The sequence below is a fragment of the Leucopleurus acutus genome (assembly GCF_964270905.1).
Source record: "Leucopleurus acutus genome assembly, chromosome: 7".
Lineage (NCBI taxonomy): Eukaryota > Metazoa > Chordata > Mammalia > Artiodactyla > Delphinidae > Leucopleurus > Leucopleurus acutus.
The window spans coordinates 1,774,685-1,793,398 of record NC_139150.1 but is presented as its reverse complement, the minus strand read 5'-3'; the positions used below and the strand labels follow the sequence as shown (position 1 = coordinate 1,793,398).

Sequence of the window (18,714 nt, the reverse complement as noted above, 5' to 3'; positions counted from 1 at the left end):
AAAAATAAAGTCTCCAAAACACCCATTTTGTCCCTTTGGCCTCCAGTCTTCCACATGAATGTTTACACTCCCTTGTCAGTTTCTGTAACAAGGACTTGCGACAACTGCATGAACAATCAGGGGACATCACAATGTTTATACTGCTTCTTGGCATCTAAGAATATAGTTTAACCCCACCCGACAGCAGAGTTCACGATTTTTTCCCACGGTCCCACATCTTTTTGTTGAGTTTATTCCCCAGCACTACAGACAGGTCTTCTGTGGGTCCCAACACTCACCAGGAGCTGGCACCGTGCGCGGGGCAGGTGCGCAGAGCCACCCTGCCAGGGCTGGGGCTACGGCACCCCCTCCCGTCCCCCTGACTGCAACAGTCCGGGGTCGAGAACCTCTGTGGGGTCAGGGCACGTCAGCGGCAGGCCAAGGGCATCCGTCACAAACGGGCAGTGGCTTCTAACAGACCTTGGTCTGTGCCTCCTGAGATGAACAGGAGAACACGCTCAGCCGTTCAATTCTTGTTTTCTAGAACTTTACACAGGATTTTCAACCCATTTTAAGAAGGAAAGAGAGCCTATGCCCTTCCTCCCATGCTCTGCTCCTCGTGCCGGAATAACCCTGGCAAAGACGGCCTGCACGTCTGCTCTGGAGCCCTCCCGGGACGCCTGGCTTGGCCTCCTCTGCACCCCTCTGCTCCGCTCCTTCACCAGGCGGCTTGTCCAGAGCCCAGGCGGGCCGTCCTCTTCAGGACGGAACCTGCAGTTCAGCCTGTCTCCTCCATGTGTTGGGGTGATTTCTGACCAGAGGGGAAAGACTACTCTTTATTTTTCTTCCTTCAGCTGTCTTGGGTTTATTTCTATGTTCTTTTCGAATGCGCTGAGATCAACCTGGTTCATTAATTCTTAAATTCCTTACTGTCCAGACTGCACTGAGGCGACGTTTCCCTTCACCCGTCACTCTGAGCTGCGTCCTGTGGGTTCTGGCATGTACGTCATTCGTCCATTTAATTCAACAAATACCTGATCAAATTTGTCCCAGACGCTATTTTAGACGGTTGGGATGTATCAGTGAACAAACAGATAAAAACGCCTGCCCTTACAGAGCTCCCACTAGAAAATTCCACTGTAATTTCTACTTTGATCCAGGAACTATTCTGAAGTATCTTCTTTGGTTTCTAAGCACTGACAATTTTAAAGGTTTGGAGACATACGCTGCACGTTTTTGTTACTGACTTCTCGTTTTACTGTGTTGTGAGGAACTATCAATTCTCTGCAATCCGTCGAGGTTTCTTCCGTGGCCTGGATCAAGCCCACTTTTGTAAAGGCCTCCAGGCTTCCTTGTTTTAAAAGAGTGCGAGCGGGTGCACTGGGCCCCGCCTGCGCCCGTGTGTCCGAGGCCCCGCTGGCCTCACTCCGCCCCCTCCCCCCCCCCCCCCCCCCCCCCCCCCCCCCGCTTCCTCAGCCTGGGCCCGCAAGGCGAGCCGTGAGCCCGGCTCCGGCCGCTCCGTTCTGACGCTCCGCCATTAGGCGCAATGGGCTTCGACACTCACATCCTGCCGTGGGTTTCCCCTTCCTCGTAGCACGGGCTCTCTGTCCCTCGTAGCTGTTTTTGTCTCGAGGCCCCGGAGGACAGGTTAGAGACGGGCTGGACAAAGCCCGAGACAGGGCTGCCTACCCACACACGCAGCGGGCGGAGGGCCGAGGGGAGGGAGCCCCGCGCGCTCGAGCGCCCCGCACGTTGGCACTTTAAACACCCTGCGCTCGCATTCAGGGCTCTTCCTCACCCGGGTCGGTCCACGGCGCCTGCCGGCCTGGTGGTGGCAGGGCCCCTTCTCTGCGGGTCTGGCGGACCCTGGCGGTGGCTGCGCTCCCACACGGCAACACTGTGCTCTGACTCCCGCCAAACGAGTCCTGGACCCGAACGAACTCGCCTGGCAGCTCACTTCCTCAGGAACGACCTCCGCCTCCGCCCCGAGATGAGCCTCCTGGGTCTTCCCTGGCCGCGGGGGAGCCTCCCCAGTCCTTTCCAGGGCCCCGGTTACAGGTCTCAGCGGCACACGGCCCAGGCCGCACGGGGACAGAGGCCTGACGGACCCGGGGCCAGCACGTGCCAATTTGGGGGTTTTCAATCACAGATGGAGACCCCCTCCTGGAACCTGAGCCCCCCTTTCTTTCAAGGTCAGCTGTGTGCTTTAGAAACTACAAAACCCAGCACTTCTGCACTCGGACCAGAAGCAGGACCGACGTCAGCTCAGCGCCGGCAGTGAGTCTGACAGCCACTCTACGTGCGGCCAGCGGTCAGGGCATCTGTGGGCCTCACACCTCCCTCCTCCAGAAAGAAGAGGACTCAGCAAAACCTACATCAGAGCTCCTGTCCGCACGGCCCTGGACAGGTGTCCGGCGCCATGCTGCTCACGGCATCACCCGCACCTCTCCCCGCGGCCAGGCGTGAGCACCTCAGAGACACACGACACGGTGATACCAACACCAAGCACACGAGTCACTCACGGCTTGGCAACAGATGGGTCTGCACTCATTTTCCTAAACCACATTCTAGATGTTTGAAATCAACTAGAGTAGGGCTGACGAGCTCTCAACTGTTCTGAGACTGAAGTACAGTCACCAATACTTAACACGTTACCCAAATATTTCAAAGTCCCATTTCACACCGGAGAAAACTGGTGGAGGCTACCGACAAACACGCCACCGTCAGAGCTGCCCGCCTCTGCGCCTCCCCGGTTGGCACTAAGGACTCAGGGCGACTCCCCGGTGTTCTGACTGTTTGGATCAGAGCATCCTAACAGCCTCCTGAGCCTCAGGTCCATTCCAGAGGCACGTGCTCCACTCACCGTCCAGCTTCATCTGCTCCGGGCAGTAGTAGTGGACCACGGCCAAGAGAGCAGCCCCGTGGCTGCCGTCCCGCATCAGGTCCTCCAACAACGGGAAGTAGGGTGGCTGCCTCGTTGACAGGTGCTCTCGGCGGTAGCGCACCTGCGGTGGAGAAAAGGGAAAGGGTCACTACGCACGAGGTGCCCCCTGCCGCCTACGTCGCAGGCAGGCCGTCAAATCTAGAGTTAACGGGAGTCCTGCGGGACGATGTTTAGAACAACGGCAATCACGTGGGAAAGCCCCGAATGTCTGGCTTGCATAGTCCGCCTGGAACGTATGCCACGGTCCAGGGAACTGGGCTTCGTGGCCACACTGGGTGACGGCAGTTAGCCGCTGACACCCGGCCGTCTCGCTCTGAGGGGCCGGCACGCCCGGGGCCAGGAAGCAGGACACACGTCTACGCTGCCAGAGGCCGCGCGCCCTCAGCGGATGAGAAACAAGTTAAACGGCCGACAGCCTGCGCTGGGGAGGCCACGTTGCCGTTGCCTGTCTCAGATCAGCAGCGTCAACCTTGGCCGCTGTGAAGGACACGAAGCAGCACTAACAGAGTTTGGGAAAACACCCAAAACCAGGTTAGACGGAATGTCGTCTCATCCGTCAACCAGCGCCTCCGTCAGTGCACGGAAGCGTCAGGAACCTGAGTGCTGCACAAAACAGGCATGCGTCAAGGTTTCTGTGCTCTGCCTTTACAGGAAGCCACGTGCACGGCGCTCTCCCCGCGCCCCTGGGCACTGCCCCTGGAGCTGGGCCTCGCTCACGAGCACAGACACACAGGCCGCCAGGGGACCGCGTCCGGTGGCACAGGTGAGCCTGGCATTTCCTGCAGCCGTGCCTTCTCCAGGGGAGGAGAACACAGTGCCAGCTCGAGGGAGAAAACCCGCCACCCGTGCTGCCGCTATGGACCTCCGCGAGCCGTGCAGGAGAGCCAACCCAAAGGAAGGCGCCCCGGCAGGAACACAGGGTGCGCACAGCGCAGGGCAGGCAGCGCCGGCACCTGCGCGGAACGCGCCTCACCCGCGCACGCGCAGCGCACGCCACCAACACTGGCCTCGACACGGACTTTAACTTGTTTCTCGGGCCGCCGTGCCCAGGGGCCAGCCTGGGGCTCCCGCATGCAGAGCCCGAGGCACACGCCGGGCCAGGTCTCCACACACACACAGCGCGCGGGCCGAGCACGGCATGCAGGGAAGCGGGCGGTTTCGCGGCTGAGGGTGGATGGTGTGCGCTTGCACCAGGGAAAGTGCTGAAGCCCTGGGTCGGGGGAGCCGGTGCCACCCCTCGAAGGGACCCTGCTCCAAACCCCCAGCAGCCTAACAGTCACCCCGCTACCGAGGAGCCAGACATGCGCTCAGGCAGCCACGGCGGCCAACTGCTAGGAGGAAACCTACAGGCGCTCTGCTCTCGGCCACATTCTCCAGTTTTTACACGAGTCTCATCGGAAACCCCACTTCCTGGAGGACACCTGCATCTCTGACTGTGTCCTCACTACAGCTCATAACTGCTTTTAACAGTTCTCTCTTTGGCCTTCAGTTTTCGAGAAGTTAAGAGATACGTAAATATGCATAAAAACGCTTTCCCCCTCTTTGTTATTAATATATTTCAAAGAGAAGCAAAATTATCCATCAGCTACAAAGCAGACTGTATCACTGCTCACGCGGACCCCACTGACAGTTTTACATCCACAGTATCTCCTTTATGATGGAATTCTAAGGATAATCTGATCCAAATAATTAAACTAAAGGATCAGGCAAATAAAGGAGTCTTCAAAAAGATTTGTTCTCCAAACTTCATTTTAAAATGCACCACTTGGAGCACCAGGTATTTTTCCGTGGGAAACAGTGTAACGAACTGGTCCTGCTTCCAGAACAGGTCCCCAGGTGGAGCACAGCCAGAGCTGCAGACCAAATCACCACGGACCGTAACGTCAGGAAGGACAAATCCAAAGGGGAACTTGGCAAATTGGATAATTTGTCATTCCTGCTGGTACCTATCAGAAAGGAGAATACAGCCTGTCACTGACCTTGAAGTTCGTCACATAAAGAAGTTAACTATGTGTCCGAAGAAGAAACTGTCTGCAAGTCTACCTAAGAAACTGGGCGAGACCACACTGGGTGCTGGCTACACAATGCACCTTAGGGCTCCAGAGGGCCTCGTTACGGTCCACTCTGCCCAGAACCGGGCCATCACTGCCCCGCGGGAAATGCAACAACACCACCAAGGAGGACATTCAGACAAACAGTCACGAGCAGTCTGTAATGGAAGCAAGTGGTTGCGGCGGGACGGCCGTCTAGACGGCAGCTGGGCGCACGCGCGGAGCTCACTTACGGGCACTAGCTTCCAGTACCACTTGGAGGGAGACTGCTCGGGAGGCGAGGGAAGGAAGGCAGGAGAGGAGGTCAGCACGGCAGGCGCACGCGTGGACAGACGAGACACACACCTGCACACCACGTTCACACGAGAGGCGGGGCGTCCCTCTGCGCTAGCAGATGACCGCAGGGGAAGCTCCCAGGCACCTCTACGACACTGGCCTCTGCGGGAGCCAGTGGGAAACTCTGGAAACTCCGCACGGGCCGGGCACCAAAAAGGACAGGAGCCAACCGCCATTCGGGGAGGGGCTCAGCGAGCCGTCCACGCCCATCTGAGGAAGGGGGGTGGCTCACGGAAGCGTGGCCGGGGTGAGGTGCCCACGGACAGCATCCCCAGGGTCCAGGTAAGAGAGGGGAGCAAGGGGACAGTCGCTCACCCCGCAGCCCAGGGGCCCGCAGCCCAGGCCAGGCCACGTCATACACGCGTTTGAAGAACATGGATTCAGTCACACACGTGCTCGGCCAAAAAATATAATAATAATCAGGTCACACAGGACGTTAGTGGCTCATTTCACTGGACACGTGACATTTACCCGCCTGAATCCCACACTGGGCTCACAGTCCGTGAGGGCTCCAAGGGGACCTCTGGCTGCGGGCAACCCCCCCACCCGCCACGCTGACTTCACCCCGGGTGACCCTACGTCCCTTCCTCTGGAGCTTCCGACACCTCCCACCTCTCCCCCACCCTCCCAAGTTCAACACTAGGATGCCCCTGCCTGGGAGAAGGGGCAGTGGGCCACCGCGCCCTCGCCACCAGGGCCGGGGCCCAGGGCACTCGCTCCCTGCTTGGTAAGAACAACGAACAAGCACAGAGCGCACACAGACACAGTTCTTTAAAACGGGAGCAACGCTAACTTGGTGCGTTCCAGAGAAGTGAAATTTACCCTTTACCTTTTGATGAGCTGGACTTTCCAATAACTGCTGTTTTAACTTAACTTCTTTCTCTGTTATCTCTCTCATTTTAAGATTTACCTGAAGTAGAAGAAATTAAATGCATTAAAAAGGCAACTGAAATTGATTTCCAACAGTGGTGTGTACATCCTTCCAGCACCCACCTTACTTGTTTGAACTCAGGCTCTTAGATGCAGGTAATATTTAGACCCATGACACGCATGCAGAAATACATGGATTCCCTGTGACCTGTGATTCGACAGAGAGAGCAAGGAAGGCCCTCACGCCCCACAGCACCCGCGTGATGCTTTCCACCTCACGACAGGATCGACAGCCTCAGCGCTGAGTGTCCCCGGTGCACGGGCAGCCCGAGTTCGCCACCACTGTCAGCGGATGCTGCTGATAACATGGTCTGGCTGGAAACCCCCGAAGCTGAACAGGTGCTCGCACACTCCCTGACCACCAAAAGAGCGCTAAGAGCTGTCATGAGACACTCGTAGGCAATAATACCACTGCTCGGAAATGATCAAAATTGCAATTATAAAGTAACAGCGTGGAGAAAAACACTCATCAGTGTTAACAGGGACATGGTCAAAGCTATAATCAGATGAAACGCCACAGAACTGCATGTCTTCTCATTAAACAAGAATAAAGGTAAGTGAAATCATGCACATCAAATCAAGAATGTAGAAAATTTGTTTTTTAAAAGAGAAAGACAAAAGAAAAATCAATGTTGATAAGTTTTAAAATAAATGAATTAGGGCTTCCCTGGTGGCGCAGTGGTTAAGAATCCACCTGCCAATGCATGGGACACAGGTTCGATCCCTGGACCGGGAAGATCCCACGTGCCGCAGAGCAACTAAGCCCGTGCATCACAACTACTGAGCCTGCACTCTAGAGCCCGCGAGCCACAACTACTGAGCCTGCAAGCCACAACTAACTGAAGCCCGCGTGCCCAGAGTCCGTACTCCATAACAAGAGAAGCCACCGCAATGAGAAGCCCGCGCACTGCAAAGAAGAGTAGCTCCCGCTCGCCACAGCTCGAGAAAGCCCGTGTGCAGCAACGAAGACCCAACGCAGCCAGAAAGTAAACAGATAAAATAAATGAATTAGAATAGATGGATGGATGGATAAGTGATAAAGCAAGTACTGTAAAAAATGTTCACTGTAAGATCTAGGTGGTGGATACAGGGTGTTCTCTGTATAATTCTGTCAACTTTTCTGCATGTTTAAACTTTTTCACAATAAAATACTAGAAGTTAAAAATTTTAGAAAATTTGTTTCTGCCATAAACTAGATACCTTCCTAACATGGAAAGGATTTTCTGATTGGATTGGTGGTGCCATTAATGAATGTAATTTTTGATACTATATCGTGAAATGTGACATTGGGAAGATCCACGCAACTCAGCAAAACAATTTTCCCAACGACAAGGCCTCACAGAATCGTGAGTAACAGGACCAGGAAAAATGTAAGAGAGATTTTAATACCACAGTGGCTCAGTGGTTAAGAATCTGCCTGCCAATGCATGGGACACAGGTTCGATCCCTGGTCCGGGAAGATCCCACGTGCCGCAGAGCAACTAAGCCCGTGCATCACAACTACTGAGCCTGCGTTCTAGAGCCCGTGAGCCACAACTACTGAGCCCGCGTGCCACAACTACTGAAGCCCGCGCGCCTAGAGCCTGTGCTCCGCAACAAGAAGCCACCGCAATGAGAAGCCCGCGCACGGCAAGGAAGAGTAGCCCCCGCTCATCATAACTAGAGAAAGCCCACGCGCAGCAACAAAGACTAAACGCAGCCAAAAAAAAAAAAAGAAAAGAAAAGAAAAGTTCACTGGGCTAGTATCTAGATTATATAAAAGAATCGTTGCAACAATAAAAAGAGGAATAATCCAATTTTAAAATGGGCAAAGGATGTGAACAGACATTTCTCCAAAAAAGATCTACAAATAGCCAATAAACACATGGAAAAAGGTTTCCCATCATTACTATCAGGGAAATGTGAATCTAAACCACAATGAGATACCATCTCACACCCTCCAGAATGGCTAGAATCAAACAACCAGAAGATGAGTGTTAGCAAGGACGTGGAAAACTGGAAACCTCTGGTGTTGCTGGGGGAATATGGACGGTGCAGCAGCCGTGGAGACAGTCTGCCAGCTCTTCACAGAGTTAAACACAGAGTTCCTGTACGACCCAGCAATTCCACCCCTAGATATAAACCCAAGAGAAGTGAAAACACAGCCACACAAACACTGGTACTTGAATGTTCACAGCAGGAGTCGCGATAGCCAAAAAGTGGAAAACACACATGCCCACCAGCTGAGGAATGGCTAAACAAAACTCAGCATATCTATACGACTGAGCGTTACTCAACCATAAAAGGAATGTGGTACTGATAAGTGCCACAACACGCATGAGACGTGAAAACATGCTACTTGAATAAGGTCAGAGACAACAGGCCACGTACTGTAGATTTCACTTAAATGAAATGTTCAGAAGGGCCAGATCCAGAGAGACAGAAGGCAGAGGAGTGGCCACGAGGGGCTGACGGGGAAGGACTGCGGATGGCACCAGCGTCTCTTTCTGGGTATGATAAAGATGTGTGCGATTGGTGGTGACAGCTGCACAACCTGGTGAGTATCTTAAAATCCACTGAACCACACACTTTAAAAGAGTGAATTTTACAGCATGTGAATTATATCTCAACTTTTTAAAAAAGTTAATTGGTGGGCTTCCCTGGTGGCGCAGTGGTTGAGAGTCCGCCTGCCGAGGCAGGGGACGCGGGTTCGTGCCCCGGTCCGGGCGGATCCCACGTGCCGCGGAGCGGCTGGGCCCGTGAGCCATGGCCGCTGCACCTGCGCGTCCGGAGCCTGTGCTCCGCAGCGGGAGAGGCCACGACAGTGAGAGGCCCGCGTACCGCAAAAAAAAAAAAAAAGTTAACTGGTAACAGTTTCAAATTCCATATTTCAAATAGTCTTCAAGAAACTACCACTTGTAGGGCTTCCCTGGTGGTGCAGTGGTTGAGAATCTACCTGCCAATACAGGGGGCACGGGTTCGAGCCCTGCTCTGGGAAGATCCCACATGCCGCGAAGCAACTAGGTCCGTGAGCCACGATTACTGAGCCTGCGCGTCTGGAGCCTGTGCTCTGCAACAAGAGAGGCCGCCATAGTCAGAGGCCCGCGCACCGCGATGAAGAGTGGCCCCCACTTGCCGCAACTAGAGAAAGCCCTCGCACAGAAACGAAGACCCAACACAGCCATAAATAAATAAATAAATGAATGGAAAAAAAAAAAGAATGATCCATGCTTTAAAAAACAAAAAAAAAAGAAACTACCACTTGTCAAGTTTTGGTATAGAATCAAAAAGAGATGTGCATAACTATCTGAAAAGATTATGAAAGCACTGTCCCCTCTTCAACTACGTATCCACGTGAAACCAGACTTTCTTCCTTTACATCAATAAAAACAACATATTGCAGCAGATGAAATGCAAAGGCAGGTAAGAATCCAGCTGTCTTCTGGTACGCCAGACATTAAAGAAACTTACAAAACTGTAAAACACCACCACTTGTTCCATTTTTGAGAATACAGTTATTTTTCATTAAAAACACATCGCTTACATTAACATGGAATGAGCTGTTACTTTTAAGTGAATTAATAAATATTTTTAAATGTTCCTGTTTTTAATTTCTAATACAGTGAATATTGAGAGATTTTCTAAAAATTCTTTGAGGGCCACGGTATTTAAGAGTGTAAAGGGGTTCTGAGACCAAAAGGTTTGAGAACTCTTCATCTATACAAGGGAATGAAGAGCAATAAAAATGCGAAATATGTGGATAAATATTGCTAACCATTTTTAATTACTTTAAAAGATAACTGGCTGCTGAGGGTGAAAGTAACTTATCTGGGGCTGTAATGAAATGAATGACAACAGTGGCACAAAGGCCAAAAGGGGAAAAGACATTTCTGATCTTATTTGTGAAATGCTATCACTTTATTTGAAGGCAGACTATGAAAACCTGAAGATGAAATTTGTAAACCCTGAAGCAGCCCCCCCAAAAAATACTGGAGACGAAATGGAGTAAAAACGCCGAATCCAAAATACGCCAGAAAAGAAGGAAGACAGAGAAAAGATACAGAAGGGAGACAAGATGTAAAACCCAGACGTCTCCACAATCACGTGAAATGCAATTAAGTTGAACACTCCAACGGTAAGGCCCAGGTGGACTACAGGGTCCCCGTAAGAAACTCGCTTTAAATAGAAAGACAAGTCGTGCACACACTGGCCATGCCAAGGCCGGAGGCAAGGATTGTCACCTGTGATAAAGAGACATTGCACGACCACAAAAGGGCAGAAAAATCCCAAACACGTATAAATGTAACAACAGACTAAAACTACACAGGGCAAAATCTGACACAACCAGAAGGTAAAACAGACAAAATTATCGCTGGAGACGAACTCTCCTCCCTGGGTGAGTGACTGAGACTCCAGCGACGCAAACACACCCAAACCAACCTGAGCTGACACTCACAAAGCACTCCCCTGACAACAGCAGAACACACGGCTTCTTTTCAAGTGCACACGGAACACTCTGCAAGACCACGCAGTGGACCACAAGTCTCGATACGTCCAGAAGGACTGAAATGAAACCACACAGACTACGCTCTCTGACCTCGACAGAATTCGAAACCAAAACACTAAGGTACCTAGAACCACCCCACCTCCACACATACGAAAACTGAACTACAAACTTCTAGATAATCCATTGCTGAAACGAGAATTCGCAGCTAAAACAAAATATTTTAGAGAATGAAGAAAACCACAACGCATAAAAATGTGCACAGTGCAGCTACAGCACTACTTAAGGAGGAATTATCAACTTTACATGTTTATGTTAAAATGCAGAAAGGTGTAAAAGAACTCATCTTCTACTCTAACAAACTAGAAAGGAGAGAGAAATAAATTCAAAATAAACAGAAAGAAAAATAATAAAAGCAAGAGGAGGAATTGAATAGAAAACTGGAGAAATCAACAAAAACCAAAAGCAGGTTTTTTAGAAGATGAATGAAGTTGATAAACCAGACCAACAAAGGGAAGAAAACAAGAAATTACAGAGCAGGAAACAAGAGGGGACATCACCACAGATCATAATACACTAAAAGGATGATAAAGAAATTTGAATATGCCAATAGAGTCAAAGATTTAAATAAAATTGACAAATTCCTTAAAAGTCACAAAATTAAACAGAAATCCTAAACACCTTATAAGTACACTAAAGAAACTGAATTCATAATTAAAACCTTCCAAGAAAACTCCAGGCCCAGATGGCTTCACCAGTGACTCCAACAAAGATTTAAGGACAAAATAATACTAGTAATACTAATAATACAAAAAGTGTTTCACAAAATGAAGGAGGGAATACTTCCCAGCTCTTTTTTTGACACCCGCATTATCCTGACACCCAAACAATAAAAACACATTACAAGGATATATACCTTGGAAAGCACTGGATCCCTAAATCTTTATACACATAAAATATTCTTGAAACTCATTAAGACAAACCACCTCATTAAAAATTGGGCAAAATACGTGAACACCTAACAAGATACACAGAAACATCTTTAGTCATTAAAGAAATGCAAATTGAAACCATGACATACCTCTACACATCCACCCAAACGGCTGAAACCGGAAGACTGACGATACCAAGTGCAGCGGAACGTGGAACACTGGAATTCTCCTGTCTCGCTAGTGGGAGCCTAAGATGGCACAGTCACTTCAGAGAACACTTGGACAGCTTCTTCTAAAGGTAAACTGATCGTAGGTGACCCAGCAACTCACTCCTAAGTATTTACTCAAAGAGATGAAAATCTATCTGCACATCAAGACTTGTGCACAGATGTTCCCAGAGGCTCTATGCGTAACAGACAAAACCAGAAACAACCCGAGTGCCCATCAACAGGTGAACGAACGGATAAACAAGCTGTAGTGCCTTCGTGCAGTGGAACCCGACCGAGTTTCAAAAGCACCAAACTACTGATGGACACGATGACGTGGATCCACTTCAAAAACACGGCAGTCAGTGAAAGACGCAAAAAGAGTACCTGCCACGTGACTCCATCTAACTGCAACGAGCGCAGAGGAATTGCTTTTGGATGACGGAAACGTTCCCTTGACTGCGAACGCTAAACATGTGTCGTCACTTGTCGACACTCAAGGAACTGGTCCATTTATCGTATATAACACATGTTTGGGCAAAGCTGGGGAGTTTGTTTTAGTAAAAGACTCAAGCTACTGGCTGGGCGTCCATAAAAAATAAAGAGCCAGAACAAGATGGTTCGCGGGAAAACTCCCGGAACACAGAGGAGACGACCCAGCCACACTCACACAGGGCGAGGACGCCGGCGGATGGCTCGGTGGCGGCCCCAACCCCAGGGAGCGACTTGGGCCCCCAGGGTGACTGATCACCCGAGGAGGGAGGGGCTGGTTCAGAGGGCGAGGTGTGGGAAGGGTAAGCTGTGGCCTTTCTGAGCAGGGCCGGGGGTGCACTGCAAGGACGCGCTCCCCACACGACACACAGGCCGAGGCAGCAGCTGGGCTGGCCCAGTGCCAAGCGGAGGGGTCTCTAAGCGTCTCAGGTGGCAGGCGTGCCATCCAGTCTGCAGCAGGACGGGCCCCAGATCGATGCCACACAGCAAGAGAAACTCAGAGGCCACCTGACAGGCCTGTCCTGCGAATCCAGAGACGCTGACGGGGATGAGGGCGCCCGCACGCGGAGCCCAACGTGAGAAGCGACCCCCTGGACAGACCCCACAGGAGAAAGGCAGGCCGGGGCGGGTGTGAGGGGGGCTCACACCTGCCTCAGGTGTGCGCACACAGCCGCGATCCTGGGAACACGGAACCTAGGGACAGAGTTTCCAAGAGACTTCAGATCTTGTTAGATATCTAAGATTGACGCTGAAGAGAAAACTCACCAACGTCAAACCTCCCCAGAGCCCAAACCTCATTAAACGTGCAGCAATTTTCTGTGGAGAGAGGATGGAGGGAAGGTCTCCAGGCCCGGCTGGAAGCCTGTCAGGCGACAGCGTCCACAGTGGAGAGGCCGCGGGGAGCTAAGGTCCCATCACAGCTCAGGGAAGGCACGTGAGCAGAGACCCTCCGAAGGCACAGAGGCGGGAGCACGTCTCACCCTGCACCAGAGGACCCTCCCCTGAGAGGAGCCCCAGGAAGGAGCGACTGCGGGGATCCCGCCCTTGACGGGACACTGGGGAGACCCTGCAGGACAGCAGCGGGTGCAGAGGCCAGAGCACCCACCTGAAGGAAAAGCCTCCTAACTGAGAAACTGAAACTCACACGGATGCTAAGGAAACAGCGAAACATGGAGCACGTGGAATAAAAACATAAATGCTGGGCAAGCGAAAAAGGATCATGAAAAGCTGACGCCAGCATTAACCCCTGGGAGAATGGAGCGCGGCACGAGAAGGGGCGCGAGCTGTGACAAACCCACACACTGTCAGCACAGCGTCAGGTGCGACTGCGGACCTGGCCACGGCGGCCACGTGACCACGCCGAGCGGTGGGGACACCTGTCACAGCAGCAAGTCAGGAGGCGGTGTCCACACGGCGGGGACACCACATGGGGGCAGAAGACACAGCGGTGCTGCCGGGCCGGCCACCAAGTCCCAGGCAAACGGGCCACGAGCACCCGGGAAGCGCCGATGAACACACGGCAAACACCCTGGAAACGGGACGGTCCTGGGCAGGAAGGGGAAGGCACGTTCCCCCACCGCTACCCAAAGAACCCTGGCCAAAACGAATTACCCAAAAGGGAGAAAGAGAGCCAGACATACACTCTCTTCCTTAAACTTCAACTTTTATCAGCGAGTGAAGCAATAACAGTAAAAGGGGCTAATTTTCACCTCTCAACTCAGGCAGGTTTGTTTTTTGTTTGTTTGTTTTTTGCGGTACGCGGGCCTCTCACTGTTGTGGCCTCTCCCGTGCGCAGGCTCAGCGGCCATGGCTCACGGGCCCAGCCGCTCCGCGGCATGTGGGATCTTCCCGGACCGGGGCACGAACCCGTGTCCCCTGCATCGGCAGGCAGACTCCCAACCACTGCGCCACCAGGGAAGCCCGGCAGGTATTTTTTAATAATGTCCAGTATATGAGAAGACACAGGCGGAAAAAACACTTACACAGACTAAACAGTACGAGAAAAACGGTACAGTCTTTATGGTCAGAATTTGGCAAAAACTAATCAAAAGCCTTTAAAAATGAACCTCAGCTTAATCTCAACCACTACCCACCAGGAACATGTGGGCGGAAGTCACCGAGATGCTCAGGGAGACGGCTGCTTATTGCGGGAGGGGACAGCTCGGCCCCGACACGTCGAGACCACGGCAGGCGGGCGGGCGGGTGGCCTCAGAATGGCCCGAGCCACACTCACCACATCTCCCCAAACGCAAACCTCAGCCTACGGTCAAGTGCCTGGAAGACCCCAACTGTGCCTTTAAGTATGGAGGTTACACCCAGATAAATAAAAGCTATGGGAAGTTAGTACACTTTACTGCAGAACACTACGTGTGCAGGTGGCAGGGCCATGGGGAATTTCCCCTTTCTTCTGTTTGCTCATCCATGTTTTCTAAATGTCTATGATAACCATGCCATTCCTTTGATAAGGGGGAAAAATCAATACAAGTTGTTAAAGGAAAAGGAAAAGAAAATCTGAACCTGTGGCCACACGAAGGGAGCTCGGGCTCGGATCACAGAACCATCCTCCGGAGGCCCGGGCTCCCGTGGAAATGTCACTTCAGAACATCATTTTTTTAACCGAATCCCCGTGGGACGCTTCCCGCATGTACCACTATGTGAAGCCAGGGCACGAGGACGAGGAGGTGCCGCCACTGGGACGCGACCTCGTGGCCACCGGCCAGCTCCCGAGTCCCACCAGGACCAGAGGCTCCACAGGAGTCCTGGAAAAGCCCTCCTCCTCACGGCGGGGTCAGAGGGTGAAGGCAGTCTGCTCATCCACTCGATGCCCCGGACCCACACGAGGGAGGAAACCAAGTAGAGAGCAGGGCGGCATCACCGCGACGAGGCGGCCGTCCAAGGGAGCAGCACGCAGACTCTGCCAGGCTCTGCTGCGTTCTTCAACCAATCCCACGGCCACGGACGTTCACCTCACCTCTGATAAAGCCCTCACGTGGCAGGGAATACATGTGCAAACTGTGTAACGAAATAACTCCAAATTTCCTGCACGTGATACAACTCTGCAAGGAGCTGCTCCACGTTCCATTTCCTCTGCTTAATAAAGTGTCCCTGATGGAATACCTTTTGCCAAATGAGGAGGCTTAATAACCAAAGGGCTTTGGCAAGGTAATCCTCTAATCACACACCATGAAAAATGAACATTCTTTATGAAGACTGTATAGAGATGCGCATCGTAAGCTCCGAAACATAAAAGGAAAATCACAGCATTTAGGAAGGCACCATTTTCCTCTTCATCAAAATGCCTTCTAAACTGAGATCTCCACGACGCACGCACGTGCTTGAGATAAAAATAAAACGAATTTATTAACGTGCGCCACCAGCACACCTGTGCTTTCTACAGGCCCGTGCTGCTCCCCTCTGTCTGAACCACAGTGGACACACGTCCGAGGCCGCTGCTGGGCCGGGGTCACAGCAGGACACACAGGAGGGCGCTGCTCTCAGGGGGAAGAGGACCTACAGCCAACGAGCACCCCGGCCACTCATGCCGCTCGCCCCCGTTCCGGGCAGGGCCCCAGCGCTCACCTTGTTGACCCAGAAGACCATGGCGTCCTCAAGGTCGTAGGGAAGCTCTTTCGAGGCACTGAACGTGGAGAAGCGCTTGACGCTGGCCACCACCTTCTCAATGCTGATCATCTCCACGGTGTAGGCCATCATGAGTGCGTCCACCATCGCCATGTGGGCGCTCTGGGGGCAGAGGCAGCAGTCAGTCACCCAACCTTGCCTTTCCGCCCCGGGTCAACGCAGAGACCCTCCCTAGACCCAGAGCTGAGCGCCTCCGTTGTCTGTCTTCCTCTGCATCTAAGGAGGCACTCAGATCTCTACTTGTACGTGACCCCCACTTCCTCATCTCTGACGACCCCGTGAGAGCCCAGGGCTTCCCTACTGCTCAGCTGTGGTCCAAGGTACAAGGGGTCAAGAGACGTGCCTGAGGCCGCATGACCACCACAGGCCCCTGGGGCCGCTCAGGGGCCCGGCACACTGAGCTCACGCCAGGCCTTCGAGCCCTTTCTTCCCAGAACCGGTAACATCCCCTCGATCCACAACACACATCCACCAAGGCCAAGAGTGAAAAGCCACAGAACGCAGAACGCCTGAGAACGGCCGAAGCTTAAAGCCACGTGGGAGTTGCCACAGCGGCGTAGACCTGGAGCAGCCTGGGAGAGTCACACTGGTGGGATGGTTTTCCGGGAAAGATGCGGGGAGACGCTCGGGGAGGAAAGGTGCATTTCCTTCTTTATTTTGGCACAAAAATACTTAGAAGATACACGTGAAACAACCTAAGAGGGTGGGCTCGACAATTCTACGGCACAACACGTGCAAAAAGTTTGCTCCCCGTGAGAAAAAGCCGACAGGAATCTGCTCCCTCCCCCTTTCCAAATCAGCCCCTGGCCCACGGAGAGGTGGTCTCGAACCCTGAACGTTTGGGGTGACTCTGCTGCGCCGCAGGGGGACAGCGGCAGCCCACCAGCCGCCCCCGCCCCGCCGCCAGGCCACTCACCATCTTTATGGGCGCGTGGCTGAGATCGGGCTCCGTCACGGGGGTGTCGTCACTCTCCATCACGTAAATCCCTTTCCGGGACAGGGCCTGGATGACAGCCTGGTGTCCCTGCAGAGCGGCCACCTGGTCCCCTCTGAGGATGAGGCCGCAGACGCGGCAGTACAGCTCGCTGGACAGCAGCAGCCTGATGACGGGGGGCTTGACGTGCTCCTGCTCGTACTGGTCGATGTAGAAGGGGTCCCTGAGGTCCTCCGGGATGTCATCTGCACGGGGGAGAGACCGCCGCGTGAGCACGACGGCACCCCCACTCTCTCCACACACGGCTCAGGGCCGACGGCACACAGACGACGGACAGAGGGGCTGTGAACGACGAGAGGCAACTAACCACGTGCGAGACCCCGGCTACTCGGCAAGCACTGCCCTCCTCCACCAGCAGAGGTGAGCAGGCCACGCACAGCACCGGGCAACGCCACCGCCCGACCCCCACGAGCATCTCTCCTGACGCAGGAGAGCAAGGAGCAGGTGTGGGAGCCGGAGGGGGCTCGTGGGCCGAAGGGAGGCCAGGACCGCGCACAGCCAGGCGCACAGCCAGGCCACACCGAGCACCCGGCACCAGCCCTGGGGAGGGAGCCAGGTGCATCCCCGTCTGCTGTCAAATCCCGTGATTTCAAGGCCAGACACCAGGTCTTTAGAGGAAAGAGCCAGGCCTGCCGCTGCTGCGACAACCAGGCCGGAACCGCAGCCGTGAGCCTCTGCGCATCTTTGGACCGGGCAGCACAGAACGATATGAGCCATGTTACCAAGCATCCCCTCGATCCCATCAAATCAAGACTTCTGTCCCTACGTCACAGATGAGGAAACCGAGGCACAGAGAAAGTCAGCAACGTGCCCAAGGCCACGAGAGTCAGAAACCAACTATGAACCCAGCGTGGTCCACGGCACCTACACCGCTTCCCATACACACCCCCGCCGCGTGTGCAGAGCTTTCCCGGCGGCTGCGACAGTCTCCCCCCGGCTGTCCTTCACGCTTGCTCTGCAAGCTGTCAACCACTGTCCCCCAAAGGGGGGACTCTGCAGTCCAGTCCAGCTGCACCTCACGTTGCTGCGCTCTGCGGACACCGTGTTTTCTCCAGGTTGAAGGTCTGGGGGAAGCCTGCGCCTAGCCAGCCTCTGAGCTCCATTTTCCAGCAGCATTTGCTCACTTTGTGTCTGTGTGCCATTTTAGTAACTCTTGCAGTTTTCAAACTTTGTCATTACTACTATATTTGTTAAGGTGTTCTGCAGTCTATTGTAACTGGAATTTCGTAGCAAGAGTGTTTTGGGTTTTTTTTCTGTTTTTGGCTGAGTTGGGTCTTCGTTGCTGCACACGGGCTTTCTCTAGTTGCGGCGAGCGGGGGCTACTCTTTGTTGCGGTGCGCGGGCTTCTCATTGCGGTGGCTTCTCTTGTGGAGCACAGGCTCTAGGCGCATAGGCTTCAGTAGCTGTGGCACGCGGGCTCCGTAGTTGTGGCTTGCAGGCTCTAGAGCGCAGGTTCAGTAGTTGTGGCGCACGGGCTAAGTTGCTCCCCGGCATGTGGGATCTTCCCGGACCAGGGCTCGAACCCGTGTCCCCTGCACTGGCAGGTTGATTCTTAACCACGGCGCCACGAGGGAAGTCCCCAACAGAGTGTTTTTAACGAAGCCGTGTATGTCTTTTAGACATAACGCTGCTGCACACCTGATAGACTACAGTCCAGTGTAAACGTCAGGTTCAGATGCACCGGGAAACCAGATCTCCGTGCGACTCGCTCGGCCATGCGGCCTGGGG

The 18,714-nt window shown here is 53.3% G+C and overlaps 1 protein-coding gene across 4 annotated transcripts in view; it reads right to left on the bottom strand.

Annotated features, from left to right (window-relative positions):
* Positions 1–18,714, bottom strand: part of CAMSAP1 (calmodulin regulated spectrin associated protein 1) — a gene marked incomplete at its 5' end in the record, with an annotated part of 54,481 nt that overhangs the window by 19,996 nt on the left and 15,771 nt on the right. Inside the window, 5 exons of one of the 4 annotated variants that reach the window (XM_082843325.1) lie at positions 2,843–2,984; positions 5,208–5,243; positions 6,140–6,220; positions 15,933–16,094; positions 16,909–17,171. In XM_082843325.1, the coding sequence (XP_082699451.1) occupies positions 2,843–2,984; positions 5,208–5,243; positions 6,140–6,220; positions 15,933–16,094; positions 16,909–17,171 (684 nt within the window). Of the gene's footprint in view, positions 1–2,842; positions 2,985–5,207; positions 5,244–6,058; positions 6,221–15,932; positions 16,095–16,908; positions 17,172–18,714 lie in introns of all 4 variants that reach the window. The other 3 variants (XM_082843326.1, XM_082843323.1, XM_082843324.1) reach the window with 3 other exon arrangements.